Source organism: Magallana gigas, chromosome 7, assembly GCF_963853765.1.
Source record: "Magallana gigas chromosome 7, xbMagGiga1.1, whole genome shotgun sequence".
NCBI lineage: Eukaryota > Metazoa > Mollusca > Bivalvia > Ostreida > Ostreidae > Magallana > Magallana gigas.
In genome coordinates, this window is record NC_088859.1 from 34,533,760 (window position 1) to 34,553,927 (window position 20,168).

The following is a 20,168-nucleotide window of genomic DNA, read 5'->3' on the forward strand; positions in this document are numbered from 1 at the left end:
AATCTTGCGACTGGAAAGATTTCATTGGTTGAAATTTTTAATGGAGGATTATTTGAACGAAGAAAAAGCTTAGCAAGTATGTAATGTTGTTGTTTTTAAATCCGAAACGCATATTAAAATCCAAATGTGATTTTAAACCCTTGTAAATAAGTCTTTAACATTTCGAACTCGTATACATCTGAGTGTAATTCATGTCTCGAATGAATCAACATGATTTTAGGCATAATCACTATCACTATAATCACTATCATAATAACCACGGGCCCTGGAAGTTATTGTAAATATATTGCATGTGCATGTATAAAAAACTAGTTTTTTATACATGCACATGCAATATATTTACAATAACTTCCAGGGCCCGTGATAATAACTAGATAGTGGTCAACCACTAGATTTAGCCTGTTAACCTGAATTACCTACATAGCTTTATTAACCCCACATGAAGTAGGTTTTACTCATTCATACATTTTTCGTACCTTGTACAAAAATGCACTTAGGCGCAGCAATAATTTTCACTTGAACTTTTCAACTTTGAACATTGAACTGATCTTATTTGCACAATTTGTTTAAAACTGTACTGTATGTCGTTTTCAAACAAAATAATGCTATTTAAAATCTATTTTACTTAAAGGTCTATCACCAAATGTTCTGGCCCTTTGTGTTATCAAGCTACATTTATCAGGTTGGGACCAATCTCCCAAATGGGATATGATAGCCCAAATGGGATATAGATTTAAAGTGCAAAAAATAAATAATTTTGATTTTGAATTTTTTTTAATAAATCCGCATTAATGTGAAACAAATGCAACAACTTTTGGTTAAGAAGTTTTTCTATTTGTCTATAGTTTATAAGATTGATCCCCAAGAAGTTTTGGATATACTGAGGGATCAATCTCTGTAATAGTACAGCTACAGAAAAAGTTGTTTACCAAAAGTTGTTGTATTTCATCTATTCTAATGCGGAATCATATCAAAAATTTCAAAATCAATTTTTTTTCATTTTTTGCACTTTAAATTTATATCCCGTTTGGGCTATTATATCCCATTTGGGAGATTGGTCCCAACCTGTTTATCACACTACATCCATTCACTAGAATGGAAAAGGTCCTGCAGCTAAAATGCTATAGTCTGTCCCAAGATATTTATGCAGCGCATTTGGACGATTTTTAATAAAAATACACTTACCTGTGAAAGAATTGCAATTGAAATAGTTGAAAGGGATATTTTCCAAGATAATTTCATTGACACAATATCATTTTTCACTCGGAAAAATTCACAGGAACGAAAACAGATTCCTTACGGAGATTTATAATGGGGAATGTTTACATCTTTTCTCCATTCGGAATACACTCGGAATACATCGCGCAATATTTCAACGTTATCATCCGGGCTTGCTGTAATACAAAATCTCCGTAGACATCACATTTTTTAGCATTGTATTGAAACCTGATAAGCTAACAGGGGCGTTTTGACTGAGAAATCTTGGAAATTTTTCATACTTTTGAATGAACATCGTTTGAATCCTGAGGTATTTATAAATATCAAGCAATTAAGCCAAATGTAAATCCAAAATATCTTGGGACAGAGTATAGATTATCTGTTTTGAAAATAACACAGTCCAAAAAAAAGTCTATGTGAATTTTGCATAGTGCAAGCACTTCCAAATTGAGAAAAGATGTAAACATTTCACATTTTGAATCTCTACGATGTTTGTATTCAATTTGGTGAAATTCACTGGGTAAAATAGAATTTATAGATGATGTATCAATGAAAAAATCTTAAAATCTTAGATTTTCTTTATTTCTATATTTAATTTTCTTTATTTTTGATATGAATTGTGCTTCATTGACAGTAATGTTTATTTTAATTAATAATCACAAAAAGTGATGGAAACAATAAATTGAGACAGACTGTGGTAACTTACTATGTCATGTTATTTTACTCAAAATCTGTACATATGACTGACTGATAGTTGAGAACTGTATGCAGGGTTATTTTACCCAGTGTAAATTTCACCTTTCTACACTTGGAAAGAGTATCACCCCATTTTGAATTTGAAGGGGTGAAAATAAAACGGGGGCAAATATTTCCCTGTTAACAATATTTGATTTTTAACAACCTTTTGACATTTCTAAAACAAGGGATAAATTGACCCCAGTACTTGGATGTTTATTTAATGATATTGATGTTTAATAAAATATGTACAGGTAATTTGAAATATAAGTATTTATGATTTAAATATAAGTATCTGAAAATACATTATCTCTGTTTTATTTCCAGTCTTTGGGGGGGATGGACAACATTCAGGTAGCGATCCGTGTGCGTCCTTTGATTGCAAAGTAAGTAAATTACAGATTTGTTTATAGCATATAAAATTAAAAGTACATAAAGTAAAATTATTTTAAGTGCTAAAAGAAACAAAAACTGTCCTAAAAATATTGGTATATGTATGACATCCACCTGTCAATCCCTAAGGACACACTTCCTATAAAACTGAGATGTAAGAATAACTACAAAATTATTTTGCCAGTACTGAACAAAACCTTGCTCATTAACAAAAAAAACAAAACCCACCCCTCATCTTCCTGCAGTAGAAAACTTTTAAGAACAATGTTCAGTATTTTTAGGGATTATGAATTGAGGTTACTATTGCACATTGCAGGGAGACAAATCTGGGACAACAAGAAGTTTGGAATGTTAAAGAAAACACACTGGAACCCCTTGATCAGAATGGCAAACCAGGAGTACCTTATACATTTGGTAAAAATATTTTAATTGAATTGCATGATTGTAAATTCACATGATCTATAAAACTTATTTAAATTTTTTGGTTAACAATAGATAATGTTAATTGAAATGATAAGTATTTCTAATTTTTTGACAAATGATAATTGAAATGATAAGTATTTATTGATATTCAATTTTATGTGAATTTCAGACAGGATATTTGACGATCATATGACAACATATGACCTTTTCCAGGAAATTGCCAAACCTATAATTGATGCTGCTGTGCAGGGGTTCCATGGTGACACAATTAGTTAACAATATTCATGTGTAAAAAATAATGGCCTATGTAAAGCAATTTTTTTGAAGGGGTTTCAACATAATCTATTGTACGAAAGCCCATTGAGCTCATTTTCGTAGGTAAAAAAAATATTTTTTTCGCGAATAAACGCGAAACTTTCGCGATATAACGCGTTAGTTTCGCAAATAAACGCGAAACTTTCGCGAATAAACGTGTTAGTTTCGCGAATAAACGCGTAAGTTTCGCGAATAAACGCGAAACTTTTATATAAATATTGTCATTTCATACAGAACCCATATGAAGAAAAACGATGGAAAACAAACACATTTTAAGTTTTATATAATAAATACTTATTATTCATTATCATTACAATATCCGTGTTACATTGATTTATGAAGACAAAATTTCCTTTTTGCGTATAGATATTAATAAATCTGATAAAACTTTATCATAACATTTTTATATGTTATATATATATTATATATTACAGATATATATATTTATAATATAAATCATATTACGATTTTCAGTTGTTCGCCGACCCTGTGTTCGAACAGGCATTCATTGATAATCTTTTTCTTATAAAAATTGATATAAATTTTTAACCGTCACAAACCTTTTAAATCTTAGTATTAATTTTTAAATGACATATGTGATAAATTTGGAGGACGAATTTACGTCATCTAGATTTGAACAAAAGCTTGAAAATTTCAATTCACAGCTTGACTTATCTTTCTGATATAAAACTAGATGTTAAGTTATGTTGCAGCGATATAATATATATTATAACGTTTTATAAACAATGATATCCTTTTAATTCTAAAATGATACCTAATACAACGTTTATTTCGAATTAAAATTGTCATAATTAAAATATGTTGCTGCCCCATTTTCAATAATACAGCGCCCATTAGAATGTGAGAAGCGCGATGCATTATGTTCTTTGAAAATCAGTACTAAGATTTTAAAGATTTCCTACGTTTGAATTTATGTTTATTTGTATAAGGTTAAATCTAATTTATAATATTATTTTGTTTTATTTAAATTAATATATTTGTTTTCAGTAATTATTCTTCATAGTGTTTCTTCTATGAAATAACAATATTTATATTTAAGTTTCGCGTTTATTCGCAAAACTAACGCGTTTATTCGCGAAAGTTTCGCGTTATATCGCGTTTATTCGCAAAAGTTACGAGTTTATTCGCGAAAGTTTCGCGAAACTTAAGCGTTTAATCGCGAAAGTTTCGCGTTTATTCGCGAAAAAAATATTTTTTCTACCTACGAAAATGAGCTCAATGGGCTTTCGTACTATTGCATAGATATTACATAAATGGGTTAAAGAAAAATTCTGTAAACTCACTAGGTTTTCATTACTGTATTTTATTTTCATGCAAGTTCAACATGCTATATGATACATGTATGTATGTTTATATGTTACAACATGTACAATAAGTGCATACCATTTTAATGTATTTCTTTAAAATCATGGAATGCAGTGTACAACCTTTGTTGAAGAATTCCTTATTTTTTGTAGGCACAATATTTGCATATGGACAGAGCTCATCAGGCAAGACTTTCACCATGACTGGCAGTAACATGCAACCGGGGATCATCAAACTGGCCGTCAATGAGATCTTTTCCAGAATCAATAATGTAAGGAAAAAACTGATTGAAATCATCCTCCAAACTGTACCTTGTTTCAAACTTATGAATATAGGTGGTCATATATAATTCTTCCACTTAAAAGGCTACCTTCCTGTACAGAATTAGAATTTTGGGTGCCTGGCCATCTATGTCAAATCCTTCTATCTATAATTTATATGTAAAAACATGAGTAAATAGAATAATAAACTTAACATTCCTGGTTTTGTCATGGCTGCTTGTATCTGATGATTTTTCTTCTGATTATTGAAGATCCCCGACAGAGAGTATCTAGTTAGATGCTGTTACATGGAGATCTACAACGAAAAGGTGTCTGACCTGCTCTCTTCTGAGGATAAAATCATCAAAATACAGGAAGATACAGTAAGACTCTTTATATGTATCTTTTTTTTATTATTATAAAGTATATTACAACACTGTCTTTTCAACTTAAAAAATTATCTTGAAATGACTTTGTTGTGGAAAAAGTGTACCTGTGATTGCTAAGGATTAGATAACATTGCAAGAGAAATAAATTAAAATAAAATGACAAAAATTTGTTAAACTCTAGCTTGGATACAATTGTCATATGCTGTAAGATTTGATCAGAGTATGTTGTAAAGTTTTGCCTGTACTGTGCTTTTATCTTCCAGGAGAGAAATGTGAATGTGATTGGTGTGGAGGAACGCTATGTTATGAATGAGAATGACCTGAATGCTGTTTTGAAGGAGGGAGAAGGTAACAAACAGTATCCTATTCAGTATTTTTGCACGGTACAATATATTACTGAGTTGTCTTTCTTGCTGTGTTTAATTCATGTAACTTTTCATTGTGATTGTATCTGATATAATAAGCCTGAAAAAATCCAAGATTTGATAGTATTGTTTTAATCTTTGAATACTGTTTTTGTTTACTTACAGGTCACAGAATTGAAAATAATATAACTAACAATAACTTCTGTTTTGCAGCACGAAGACATATGGCAGAGACAAAACAAAATGACAGAAGCTCTCGGTCCCACTGTATACTACGTGTAGTACGTACTCCACTAAGCTCCTAGTACTAGTATTTAGGTTGTGATCTTGAAATGTTGTCAAACTATGTATTTTGTATCCATATGTACATGAACGTGTATGGTTTGCTTCTCATTGTAGATAATAGAGAGCAGACAAGTAGATGATGAATCAGCTGTTATGGTGGCTCATCTGGTATGATAAAAAGACCATTAGAACCTTTCAATTTATGTAAAGTCAACTGCATTTCTGCAATCTTTTTTCTTGACTCTTGTGAAATGATCTTTAGTGCAATGTCAAAAGAACTACAGTATTATTGAAAAAAAAAAATCCTTTGATATACCTGTTCTGCTTACAATTGAATGTGACAAAACAGTAGTAAGACATATTTTTTCCATGCACTCTTTTAAATTTAAAGGTCATTTATACCAATGTCTTGTTCTATAGATTTAAGGTTTTTTACTTAACTAAAATTAAAGACAGTTGTGGTTATAAAAAACCTGTAACCTCTGTTTTACAGAACTTTGTGGACCTGGCGGGATCAGAGAAAGCTGGTGAGAACACGGGGGACAGATTCCGTGAAGGCTGCTCCATCAACAAGTCCCTCTTTACCCTGGCTCGCATTATCGCTAAACTCAGTGAAGGAGTCAGGTACAATATCGTTTCTCTTGTTTATATAACTTATGAGATTGACTGTCAGTATTGGAATCTTTGTGCATTTTTTGGCAACTATTATCTTTGAAGTGTTTTAGCAAAATTCACATAGAACATTTATAGATAATCATTTGATCGCATATCAAGCATAGCATTCGAATGTTCTGAAAGTAGGAGTACTTTGATATATATTGTACATGTATTTTAATTGCCTGAACAGTGTGTTATGGTGTAACCTTAGCAGGAATTATCAAAATTCTTAATCATTTAAAGAGTTTTTAAATGAGCTGAATGGACAAACTGTCTAAAATCTGCAATCATCACACATAATCACTTTAAACCTTAGTTTACAACCTTGTAATTAAATATGATTTTACAATACTGTGTATTATTTATCTTCATTTATCAAAGTATTTTCTCAACACTCTAACTCTGAATTCTCTTAAAAATAATCATTGTACATGTACCTTTACTTGCAGCAATCAACACATTGGCTATCGAGACTCTAAGCTGACCCGCATCCTACAGAATGCTCTGGGGGGTAATTCTAAGACTGCCATCATCGCTACCATCACCCCAGCCTCTCTGGAGGAATCACACAGTACTCTGAAGGTCAGCTGATTAGAATCGTAACTTGTAAAGGGAACATGTATCAACTTATTTGTAGAAGTGCATGTATCTTAGCAATATTACACATAAAATAGAGACACTTTGAAGTTTACTTTGGAATCATTAAAACTCCCGAGGCCTCAATTTTTGTTAATTTTGTGGGTACCCCTCACTCACAAATAACATCCCAAACAAATTTCTAAACAGTCTTAATTCATTACGTGTGTAATTTCTTTACTTTCAAACTTGACAAAGAAAACAATTGGCCATGATGAATGTAAATGACTCACAGTAAACAGCAATTTGAGAAAAATAAACAAGTGGTCTCTTCTTTACAATTTAAGTTAAATAATGTATATAAACCTGACTTCATTTATCTTTTTAGTTTGCCTCCAGAGCCAAAACAATTTCTAACAAGCCTAAAGTCAATGAAGTTCTCTCTGATGCTGCATTACTGAAAAGAAGCCGGATGGAAATCCAAAAGCTGCAGGAAAAAATCAATGCGGTACAAGGCCATTCATGTTTCTTCATTTACAATGCATATGTCTTGAGATCTACATGTACATGTATATATGAAGATGACAAACCTTTTGTTAATGTATACACAAATACAACAACCGAGTACTTCTAGCATATACACTAATTGATAAATGTTTATGAATTGACCCTTTTTAGATGGAAAACAGGGATGTCAGTGAGTTAAAGGGAGAAAAGGAAGATTTAGAGAAGAAACTAAGAGAAAAAGAAGAAATGGAACAAAAATACCATGACCTTTTGAACTCTCTGAAGTATGTCATCCAATCCGGAACAACACAACAAAAAGAGACCATCCCCCAGGTAAAGGTCATAGATAAACTTAAAACAAAAGGTAAAGGGATCCCTGTAGCAGTCTCTTGTAATCTGAAGTGTCATGACTTTACACAATTTTTTTTTTCACTGCTCAATGTCCATGCTTAAAAAAAGTTGCATAAGATTTTCATCTCTGAAAATTGATGCAAAAGGTGTTTAATATAGCAAATAATAAAAGGCTTCTACAATTCATTTTTGTGAAAACTTTTATTCCAATTTTAGTCAAAACGTAGGAAGACTTGGTGTCCAGGAAAGGGGGCCTCCATCAGCTCCCCAAGACGGTTCAGCTTCATCAACAGGATGAACTTCTTTAATGGTAACATTTCAACTTTCAGTACTTTGTCTTCTTTCTTTATCTACATGTATTTCTTAGTTTGTATTTCTTTATCACCTTCCTCGTCTTCTGTCTTATTCATGCCTCTTTTTTTTTTTCTCTTTCACATTATTTACATTCAACATGTACTTTATAAAGAGTCGTATCCTATGAATCATGACCAAGAAGGTTAGTGAATTTGTTTTTCATCTCGTGAAATCTTTTTATTGTTGTTGAAAAATAATCATCGGTTTGAAACTTCACAGAGGCAGAGGAAGTTGGTATTGAAGATATTTCTCCTCCCCACATCAGAAAACGTAAATCAGACGGTAAATATACGGAGCCAGTAGAGAAGAAGCATGTGACATTTCCAGCTGATCCTGTCAAGATAGAGGAGGATGACGAGGCATTTATTATTGACCCTCTAGCCAGGGAACTTCTAGATATGTAAGTACAACTGTAGTGTGTAACAAACATATTCTAAAACCTGCCAAAAATATGAGATGCAGAGTTATTTTTATTTCAGTTTCCAGTCAATTTATTGGATAATACATGTATATATTATTGCTGTTACAGGCAGGACAAGTATGAAAATCTAATGAGAGACTACGAGGAACTGAAGAAGGAGAAGATGGAGATGGATGAATATCATTGTCTGGAGTTGGAGACCAACAAGGAGGGAATGGAGCGGGTGGAACAGGTATCTGTCCAATGTCTGTGAAAAGGCTGTGATGGTCACATCCAGCAAGATCTCTGATAAGATTCATATTTCAAAAATAAACTACCCATATTTATAGTTCCTTTATTTTCCAGTTTACTTCCATACATGTACATAATAAGAAGTCATTTCACTGAAATAAAAATATTTTTCTTTAACAGTAAGAATGGAAGTTATAAGTTCTTTTATTATTTTCTCAGTTAGAAGAAAAAGAGAAAAACAACAAAGAAGAAATAGAAAAATTAAGGAAACAACTGGCAGACCTGGAAGAGAAGTTCCTGGAGGTACAGGATTTGTTTTTGCAGAGCTCAGAATTTGTGTGTAGTTTATAGAGTTAAACTTCACCATATATTTATCCAAAGGTGCAAAGTAGGATATCTTGGACTGCCTTTGTGATTTATTGGCTTTCCAGGGAAAGATGTGTGTGTTGAATTTATCAATTATTTTAATGTGTATGTAATACTTTTAGAGTATAAATCCACTTCATTAAACAAAAGCATAGCTTGAAATTCACGTTTTGGGGGGAAAAATTATTCATATCTGACATAAAATTCGTGCATGAAATTGGATGATATACATGCAATATGAGAATTACAAAGTTTATTTTGTATTTCTTACTGTTTGCACAATTTCAGAAATCTCAAACAATGAAGTCCATGGAGGATAAAATGAATGTTTTATCAGATGAAAACTTTCATTTGGAACATAGACTACAGATTCAGAACAAAAAGGTAACAGAATACCAGTCTGAACTGGATGGAGTCTGGAAACAAACAGAAGAGGGGGAGGAGGGGAACTCAGAGGTCAAGAGGTTAAAACTAACCAATGAGCAGCTTAATTCAGAGCTCGAGAAATATCAGTCATCCAATGAAGAGCTGAAATCAGAAATGGAGAAATTGAAAGAAGTACAAAGTGTGCAATTCCAGGAGGTTGAAAAATTGAAGTCAGCTGAGGGTGAACTGAAGGAATATCAAGCCACAGTGGAAACACTTCAAAGCAAAGTTCACGAGCTGGAGATGGTAATTAACTATTTTGAAATATTATCACTGATGGCTACATCTGACATAGCTGCTTGTCTGTAGCTCCTGGTCTAAAAAAATTTGGACGGACGACCTAGGAGCTAAAGTGCTTCTCATAGTAAAAAACTTCAGTTTACGGAACACCAAAAAATTGCGCTTGTTTCGGACTGATTAATCTTATTTCCCAATTATTCTCCACAAATATTTGATTTCAAAATATTCCTCGGACATTTTACTATAGACATCGTCACTTTACTTGCCTATGATATTCTTTTAAACACCATCACAAGACCAGTAAAGTGAAGTGGTGCAGTTTGTTTACATGACAAAATGTTGACTCTCGATCTCGACATGAATTTAACATAACATTTTCCGAGGTCGATCAGCGTGCTTCGGTAGGAATTTGCATAAAAAATTTAATGGTTCTAAATTTTTTTCACAGAATTTGTGTGTTAATAAGGTTAATCAGTCCCCAACTAGAGCAGATTTTTGTGCGTTGTAAATTGCAGTTTTTTACTGTGGGAGGCACTGTAGTTCCCAGGTCGTCCATCCCAATTTTTTCAGACCAGGAGCTACAGACCTGCAGCTACATCTGACAGTTTGTATGAATTATTTTATTTTAAACATTCAACGATATTTTACATATTTTTTTTTTTTTTTTTTTTTGTAGACAATAAAAATGTTTGAGGAAACAGTTCAAGAATTTCAAGTTGAAACTAAGCACCTTCAAAGTTTGGTGGATGAAAAGACTCAAGAACTGGAGGAACAAAAAGCCAGGACTGAACACCACGTAGATAATTCAAATCAGATTCAGGAATTCCAACAGAAAATGAAATCACTGGAAGAAGAAATTCAACAACATCTCTTAGAAAAAGAAAATCTCAAAGCAAAGACCCAAGATTTTGAAAACACTTTGGAGAAAATGGGAGACAATCTGAATTGTGTTAAGGATGATAAAACAACAGATGGTGAATTAGAGAATATGAGGATTAAGTACAATGAAGCAAACAGAACAATTACAGAATTGGAAAAGAAATTGGAAGACCATCTTGATGAAGTTAGAAAACTTTCTGGGGTGAGAGAAGAAAAACAAGAGGATTTTGAAAACCAATTGAGTAAAAGGGAAAATGAAACAGAGGGATGGAGAGAAAGTCATGAAATCAGTGAGAGTGCACACTCGGCGAGAATAGAGGAGCTGGAGGCAGAGCTACAAGAAACATTAAGGAAGCACTCTGAGGAGATGGAGCATGTCAGAAAGGAATTGACGGAGTCCTCGGAGAATTTACAGACTGTAGAGAAGGAACAGTGTGCAAGGTGTGTAGGTATGAAAGAGAATGAAACAGTTCACCATTATCAACCAAAAGACAAAGATGTGGAAAAACTGGACAAAAGTATGAATGTAAGTTTAGAAGAAGCGGATGGAGAAAAAGAAAATACTTCTTTATTAAGATTCAGGAATGACGAAGAAATTGTGAGACTTGAAGAGAAAATTGAGGAGTTGCAGGAAAAGATAGCTGTGATGGAACAGGAAAAGGAAAATCTGAAAGATCCAGCTGAATTAATGAGCCAGTTCCAAAATATTGTGGAAGTAATGAAAAAAGAACATGCAAAAGAAATACAGAAAATGCAAGAAGATTGTGAATTTAAGCAAGATAATGGTTTACAGGATGAATTGGAAAGCCTGAAGAGTAAATGTCAGGAGTTGTCTCAAACCGTGGATGAAAAAGAAGCTTTATGTGAAGAACTGAAGGTGGCTGTGACTGATAAGGAAGCTCTCTGTGTAGAACTTCATGAGAAAATCATGCAGAGTGGGAATCTGGTCAGGCACCAGGAAAATGATACTTGCATCAACTGTCAAAAATACATGGAGGAAATAAATGATTCTCAAAAACAGCTTGCTCTGAAGAAAGAAGAGCTTGAAAATCTGGAAGAGAGCATTCGTAAATTCAAGGAGGAAAATGAGAATGTACATAACCAAAAATCGGAGATTTCACCCCTTCAGGATGAGTTAAAAACTCTTCAAAATCAATTAAATGAAAATGAAAGCAAAATTAGCAGACTGCAAGAAGAAAATGAGAGACTGCTGGAGAGTGCGAATCTGAATCGATCACCTCGGCACCGGTCTGAGAGCTCAAGTCGCATGAACCAAACTCAGTCAGACAGTATGGACTACACCGAGATGTGTGAGAGGCTGTCCCTGGAGAACATGTCCCTACAGGAAGGTGTGGAGGAGCTGCAGGAGGAGGTTGGCATCCTACAGGATCAAATCAAACATTACCAACAGGTAAACTTGTGTTCAAAGTCAAGCATGCTTGTAACATTGTAATGCATGTACATACAGTATTTAAAAGCTATCCTCATTTCTTTGTCCCCTTTTTGATACTTATACATAATTGAAATCTATCTAAATTTTTTTGGCAAAATACTGTAAACCAACTTTTATTTGTGTGTGAGAAATTTTTGCGAGGTTCGCAAGAGCCTTGTTGTGAATATTTCTTGCTGCGAACCAGCCCATGTCTTATCACAACATGGGTCTAGATAAGGTTTGGTCGTGAAAATTAGTAGTCGCAATCCAGTTTAACTCCAGGAAATCGCAAAATAAAGTCGCCGCGAATAAAAGTTGGTGTACAGTACATATATACAAAAATAAAATCATTTTTGAAGACATTCCTCCTTTTAACCCAATGTAGTGAGGTTTTATTTTTGTTAAGAAATAAAACAATTTAAAAAAGGTGTTTGTAAATAAAACGGCCAAGTCTAATTGCTTCTTATAAGTTCGTGTCTCTTATTTTTGATTTCAGGAAGTTGAATGTTTGGAGGATACTCTGAAAGAAGCCCAGGAAGAAAATAAAGTGTCACAGAACAAAATGTGGGAACTTGAAGAAAAGTTGATAGCTCAAACAGGTCAGATCGTGAAAGAAACAACAGAGAGTCAGGAAACCCAAACCGAGGACCTCAATGTAGGGAGACCTCATTGTGAGGAACAAGCCTCACAGACTGAGGGGCTCCAGGAGGATACACAGCGAGGACTGCAGGAAAAAATGTTTGAGAGTGATGGAAGTCAACTTGAGGTGGTAGATCATGGCAAGTCACAGAGGGAAGAGGAATTGATTCAGGAGTTGGCTCTGTTAAAAGAACAATATGAGGAGCAGGATCGAGCCAAGTCACAGAGGGAAGAGGAATTAATTCAAGAGTTAGCTTTGTTAAAAGAACAATATGAGGGCCAGGATCAAGCCAAGTCACAGAGGGAAGAGGAATTAATTCAAGAGTTAGCTTTGTTAAAAGAACAATATGAGGGCCAGGGTCAAGCCAAGTCACAGAGGGAAGAGGAATTGATTCAGGAGTTGGCTTTGTTAAAAGAACAATATGAGGGCCAGGGTCAAGCCAAGTCACAGAGGGAAGAGGAATTGATTCAGGAGTTGGCTTTGTTAAAAGAACAATATGAGGGCCAGGATCAAGGCAAGTATCAGAGGGAAGAGGAATTGATTCAAGAGTTAGCTTTGTTAAAAGAACAATATGAGGGGGAGGATGAAGCCAAGTCACAAAGGGAGGATGAATTAATTCAAGAGTTAGCTCTGTTAAAAGAACAATATGAGGGCCAAGATCAAGCCAAGTCACAGAGAGAGGAGGAATTAATTCAGGAGTTAGCTCTGTTAAAAGAACAATATGAGGGGGAGGGTGAAGCCAAGTCACAAAGGGAAGAAACATTAATGCAGGAATTAACCTCTCTACAGAGTCAACATGAGGAGCTGGAGGAGAAACTACAAGATGTGACCAAGAACTGGGAGGATGCAGAAGAAAAAGTGTTGGAACTGACTCATTGCTTGGAAGTTACTAAGGAAGAGATAGATAACATGACTCAAAGGCTGGAGAAATCAGAAACTGAGGTACAGAATTATCAGAGACAGATAGAGAGTTTACAGAGAGGTATGGCAGACATGACAGATCAGAAGGAACAGGAATATCTGTCTAATCAGTGCCAGGAATTGGAAATGAAAATTAAAACAATGACAAATGAAAATGAAAATCTTCATACTACTGTAGCAGAGAAGGAAAAACAAGTTTCAAATCTAAAACAGGTACAAAATAAAAAAATCATTTGCTTATTAATTCAATCCTTTTGTAACATTCATTAAAGCAATGTAAAATCTATGAAATCCCAAATGTATTGCAAACAAATTGATATATAAAGTACCAGGTATATTCAAAGCATCATATTCTAATACTGTAAATTAAATGCTCTTTGCATTGCAGCAAATTTGCTTACTAGAGGAAACTCAAATGGATTTTCAGACAGAACTTCAAAAATTAGAAGTAGAAAAGAAATCATTAGAAGAAACAGTTTTAAACCAATCAAAACTCACATCAGTTGACGACCAAAATGAAAAAATATATAATCTTGAAGAAAAATTAGAGGCTCTAGCATCAGAAAATGGTAAACTTAAAGCAGAAATAGACGAGAAAAAGAAAGAGTATGCCAAACAGGAGGACGTTCTGCAGACTCGATGGGAGCGAGTGATGGAACTATCTGACGAAGTCAGCAGTGTGCGCGAAGCCATGGAGGAGGTGGAACAGTCCCTGTCGTCTGCATCAGAGGAAATTCACGGATTGAAACTGAGGAACCTACAGCTGGAGTCCACGGTCAGGGAGAAGGAGGGCGAGGTGTCGGATCTCCAGGAACAGTGCCAGTTCCTGGAGACTGAGGTGGAAAGTCTGAGGTCAGAGGTCAACAACCTCAACGAGGAGCTCAGTCAGGTACAGACAATGGAAATAATAAAAATAACCTCCAGGCCGTGGAATTTTGACAAGCTCATTTTTTATCTAAACTAAATGTGCAAGTGAGATTGAGATCAAAGGTGACCTTCTCTAGGTCTTATGACCCTGAGGCCTTAACTTTCTAGCTAACAAATGCCAAATGCAGTAATCAGTGGTTGCTCTTTTTCTGAAATGGCCAAAATCATGTTGCAATTTAAGGAGAAAATGAAAATACCAGTATTACCTTTGTTTTTACTTATGATTTTGTAATTGATGAATGGATGTTCTATTCCAATAGGCTTTAGATCGGAAAGTGAGCAGTTCCAGCCAAGATGAAATAGAGTCCAAGATAGCAGAGAAAGAGTCTTTGATCAGCTCCTTACAGAGTCAACTTCAGGCTGTGGAGAGTGAACTTAAGGCAAATGAAGAAAAGGTGAAAAATATTACCTCATCTGTCCAAGACGAGGTGGAGGAAAAAATCGCTCTTAAAGACAAAGAAATAGAGTCATTGAGGATTCAGCTTGAGGCCCTACAGAATAAGCTGAAGGCTAAAGATGCGGACCTTCAACTTGTAAGTACAAAAGATAGAGCTTGTGAATATCTTTTAAAATTTCATCCTTTGTTTTTTAAATTGTATGTTGCATTGACAATATTGTGTAGATCTGAATTTTATCCATGCATGTTTTAAATTTGCAAAAATGGGGTAAATATTTAACTTTATTTCTATTTGCGCAAGTCATTTTTTGGGATTTAAAAAATTCTAGAAGCAAACGATACCAGACATAATTTCTTCACATTGTGTTTTTGGGATGTAAAAGTGATTGAGAAAAAACCCCAAATTACAGATCATTGCAAAAACTGGATGTTAACTTGATACATTGTATTGCACTAAAGGCTTACAACCAAAGCATCTCAAGTTCCGGTCAAGAGGAAAAGTTCCAGGAGAGGATGAATAAGAAAGAACATGAGCTTCAATCCCTTCAGACAAAACTTATGGACCTTCAAGCACAAGTGGAGAAGGAAGGAGTTCAGGAATTACATTATACAATATCACAGCTGGAGAGTAAAGTTGAACAATATTCCCAGAGAAACAGAGAGCTGCAGCAGTCGTTGATCAAGCTGGAGGCAGGGGCCAGTGTTCCTCAGACACTACAGGTAAATACACAGTTAATGCAGTCTTCATCTAGTTTCATGCAAGGTAGAAAACAGAGGTTTATCTCCTAGTTTGGTTTGTGTGTTGTAGTCAACTTGTCCCATTCTTATTTCTCAATTTTTTGAGAGATTATTATAATTTAGATCTATTGTAAACTAACTTTTATTTGTGACGACACTATTTTGCGATAAACTGGTTCGTGATGACTAATTTTCACGAGTAAATTTTGTGTTGTTATTACAACCATGCGAAAAAGGGCAGGTTCATGGCCATAAATGTTTCATGATGACAAGGTTCTTGCGAAACTTGCAAAATGTTCTCATTTGCGAATAATAGTTGTTTTACAGTGTTTGGATATGTTTGACATTGCTTCATTACTGTACTAGAAAATCAAGTGTTTAATTGAACAAGGGGAAGGATTCTGAATTGAATAAAGATTGTTAATACAGTAAATCATCTCTCTGAGATTTGATTTCATTGAATAGTTTTTGATGATTGTCATTTTATTTACTCATAGAAAGAAATGGAAAAAGTCCGAAATGAAAACGAGACATTGAAAAAAGAGAGGGAGCAATTTCAACTGGAAGAAAAAATGAAGGTAAGTTATTTGTATCTTTTTAGTTTATTCTTAAATTTAAAATGAATTTAATAGCTACAGATCTTATCAAAGTATTTGAGCAGTATTTAGATATGGATTTAAATAGACAACTCTGAATTTTTGCACGCACAATGTAAAAATAAAGGTTTCAAACCCAGATTCTCAACTCCAATATAGGTAATAGTGTAAAATCAAGCAAAAAATCATGACCAAGAAAATATACTGGTACATTATTGAAAACAAAAAATGTGATCAAAATGTTTTGAGTTTTAATTTCTTTCTGCTACTGATTTGTTTGCTGATGTCTCTTTTGGTCTTTAAAAGATCGTGATGTAAGTGCAATACATGTATTAGTGTCTGTATGAGAAATGTATTCAGACTGTCTGCCCACAGAATCATGATTATACTGGCTTTTTCATGACGTGGTTTCAGGGCAGTTTACACTTTATAAACTGTTAGGAAAAAATTGACTAATTTCTTATTCAGTTGTAATCAGCAAAAAAAAAAGAGAAAAGTGTATTCCCCTGAATTGTGCGAAATAAAAAGGCAACATCAGCAGATTCGTACATTTGGGCATATTAAGTTCAGAGAATTATTAACAGTCAAAAATTGTTTTGTAGAATGTCTCTACTGACAGGAATGCTTGTATTGTATTGTTATATTTTCAGAGGAGTAAATTAGTATCAGAATTTAATTCTCAAAGGATGACCATCAAAAAGCATGAAAAAACAATCCAAGAGCTTCTTAAAGAGCTTGATGTAAGTATGATTAAATTGATCTTTTTTCATTTGTACCCTCCTGACAGTTTCAGATGAACTTCACCTGCAAATGACTTATATGTACATTGAATAATACTTCAGAACAGATTCTGGGGATTTTAGATGCTATAATTTTTACCTTTTCTTGGGTAATAGCTTCATTCTTTTGTATTTTTCGGTTAATATTGATATGGATATACAGATATTTGACAATCAAGTTCGAATTTGTTTTCCACATTAGGAAGTGGACTCTAAGGCAGTAGAGAAAGAAGTTCTAGATAAATTAGCAAGAGAAGAAAAAGAGAATGACAGATTATGGGCCAGTATTGAGGCCAAGGAAAAAGAAATCCGGCACCTCAAAGGTTACCAGAGCCAAACTGTGGACCTAGCTAAGCAGGTGGCAGAGTTAGAAAGAAATAAAAAGGAGTTGGAGGCAAAACTGAGAGAGTCCAAGAAAGCTACAGGTAATAATGCACTGCTCAAGTTTTCTGAGAAATAAATGATTATGCAGGGATGTGTATCCTTCATTGACCATTTTCTGAAAGGTTCAATAGTCAAAGATTTTCTGTTACATTACTATTTGTATGATTTAATTATATCATTTGTAAATAGTAGAGAAAAGTGATGAGGAGATATTCACTCCACATGCACGAGAGCTAGCGGACAAGAAGCGGGAGGTATTTGCCCTCCGCATGGAGCTTGAGAAGGTCAAAGACTCTGCTAAAGACAGGTAAGATTAAGGGTGGTTATTTGACAGTGTTACAGTATCAGATGTATTTTTGACCTAGCGATATTACAATCTTTTGCCATTCTTGTTTTGATTATTTATATGTTTTCTGCAGGGAACAGGCTTACGGTGAAACTGTGGACAGGTATGAGAAGAGAATATCGTCCTTGAAAAATGAAATAAGACGTCTCCAGCAGGACAATGAAACCAGTGGTAAGTGAATATATATTACAGCAAAAATAAATATTTGTTTTTTTTTAATTCTCAAATGTTCTTCATTTTAGTATTTATATTGCTACATAAATAGATATTAATGTACCCTATTCTTTTCTGATTGGGGATTATGTAGGTGATTGGAGACAAGGTTTAAATATCAGCAATAAAATCCATTAAGAGAGTATTCTGTATTTTTACATGCTTTTTACTAAAAATTATTTCTACAGACATCTTGCAGGAAACAAAGGAGAAAAGTACCTGAATTTATAGAGAATTTTAAAAATGCAACGTATATCATTGCAAAAATGTAATCTGTAGAGAATTTTCTTTGACAGTTCTTGTGCCTTGTTCAATGAAGAAGACATTATTCGAAGAACCAACAGAAAAGCCATGCAACACAAGCAGCCAATCTAACGTCAGTAGCAGTGAGGCGGGCGTCTCATACAAAGCGTCGTGTTCGGGGGCAGTGGACCAGTACAGCAACCTCCTGCTGAAGAACGAGAACAAACGCCTGGAGAAGGATAACAAGAAACTGGTGGCCAAACTGACACAGCTAGAGGCGGAACTCAAGCGCTACAAAGAAAACCGCAAGAAAAGGTCTGTAAATCAAGTAAATAACATGCTTACATTATATTGTATGATGAATTTTCCTCTTTTATGTGAATCTCTCACTTGTAAAAGTTGATTTTATCCACTTTGAAATTTATTTTCTTTTTTTCTTTAGTGAAGAAAAGGAGAAAATTAGTGAAGGAAAGGAGAAGATGTCCAGTGTTGTCAAGAAAGAACCACTTGAAGGTACAATTTTTTTTTTTGGAAAGAAACCATAACAGTTTTCATCATTGCATATGTTTGAGTTTTTTGATAGAAGTGAAAATATTTTTCAGTTCAAATTGTATTTTTTCTCCACAGATTCCAAGTTGACACAGCTTGACTTTTCCATACCCAAAGCACCAGTTAGTGTTCAAGTGCAGAGTGGGTTTAGGAAGGTCGAGCCGTCATCTAAAAGGAAAGAGTTGTCCACAGATGATATTGATTCCAAAGACCAGTGTGCCACCCAGTGAATGGACAGTCATGTCCCCTCCCGTTTAATTTATAAAGTAAAATGTCAATGAGCTCCCATTGATAATTTTAATTGTTAAACTACATTGTTCTTTAAAGTCTATAGAACAACTATAGGGATACTGTGTATGTCATTAATCTCTCTCTCTCTTTTCTTTTCTGTTCTCTGAGGACTATTTTTACCCAGGTTTTACATTGCTAAAATTTACAGAATATTGTTCGTGTATTTATGTATAGACTTTGTACAGTGTACATATAGAATTTTTATATTTGATGATATGTACATGTAGAATAAAGTGCCTCGTCCACTTTTCAGTATGCATTATTTCTGAGTTTGATGGGGAATGAACAATCATGCAATCAATTGAAAGGTTGACTTTTTCAGTATGTATAATAGTATAGATGGTGCCTCATTGTGTAATATGAGACTTTGCTTCATTCACCTTGAATGCTTATTTGATGTAATTTATCAAAAGATTTTTTTTTTTTTAGAGTAAAGTTGCGTGGCTTCAAATATTGTATTATCATTAACATAAAACAATCCCCCCTTGTGATGGCATGGTTCTAAAACAAAAATACAATAAGAAAATTCAACCTTAATAAAATACTGTTTAAGGAGATAGGGAAGATTAACAAACTGTGACGTGCAATTTACGTTCAAATTTAACAATAAAATCTTAGAACAATTTAATGACTAACGACATAATGCACTAGTTTGAATCGTCAGCTATTGACCTGCAAGTTAAGAGACGAAAACTTGCATAGGGTTTAGTTGTTTAAACAAAAAATTAAATACGATGTACAAGTTTTCGTACTGACATTTCGAGATTTTTTTGGGTTTATTTTTTTTTTACTATCATAAATTTTGTAAAAATGCACCCTATGGTCAAAAGCTTCAAAATTTTAAAGAAGATGGGTGGATAAGGCGTGTAAAATGCCCATACACGGACGGACACGCTACTGATAAATTAAAATATTAATAATTCTGATATTTTTTTAAAAAATCATTTAAAACGATGTATATTTAAAATATCATTGATTTGTAACCCAGAAATATG

The 20,168-nt window shown here is 33.9% G+C and overlaps 1 protein-coding gene across 2 annotated transcripts; it reads left to right on the plus strand.

The window, feature by feature from the left end:
• LOC105319850 (centromere-associated protein E) lies at positions 1-19,425 on the plus strand. 2 transcript variants are annotated; one of them, XM_066067677.1, is made up of 31 exons: positions 1-76; positions 2,281-2,339; positions 2,663-2,760; positions 2,939-3,028; positions 4,563-4,681; positions 4,943-5,053; positions 5,323-5,407; positions 5,638-5,705; positions 5,824-5,877; positions 6,203-6,333; positions 6,816-6,948; positions 7,331-7,450; positions 7,621-7,782; positions 8,017-8,110; positions 8,374-8,554; positions 8,684-8,807; positions 9,026-9,109; positions 9,461-9,844; positions 10,515-12,128; positions 12,646-13,923; positions 14,099-14,599; positions 14,898-15,170; positions 15,494-15,754; positions 16,270-16,350; positions 17,019-17,108; positions 17,350-17,572; positions 17,721-17,838; positions 17,951-18,048; positions 18,387-18,648; positions 18,776-18,846; positions 18,961-19,425. In XM_066067677.1, the coding sequence occupies exons 2-31, from the start codon at positions 2,293-2,295 to the stop codon at positions 19,110-19,112; spliced, it is 7,107 nt and encodes a 2,368-aa protein (XP_065923749.1). In that variant the 5' UTR covers positions 1-76; positions 2,281-2,292; the 3' UTR covers positions 19,113-19,425. The 2 variants fall into 2 exon arrangements, with proteins under 2 accessions (XP_065923749.1, XP_065923750.1); XM_066067678.1 differs by having other exon boundaries at positions 17,724-17,838.
• Positions 19,426-20,168: the final 743 nt, after the last annotated feature.

Coding starts and splice junctions, on each gene's coding strand:
- LOC105319850 (XM_066067677.1), top strand. CDS start 2,293: ATGGACAACATTCAGGTAGCGATCCGTGTGCGTCCTTTGATTGCAAA. Junction 4,682..4,942: donor TCTTTTCCAGAATCAATAAT/GTAAGGAAAAAA, acceptor TGATTATTGAAG/ATCCCCGACAGAGAGTATCT. Junction 7,783..8,016: donor AAAAAGAGACCATCCCCCAG/GTAAAGGTCATA, acceptor TTCCAATTTTAG/TCAAAACGTAGGAAGACTTG.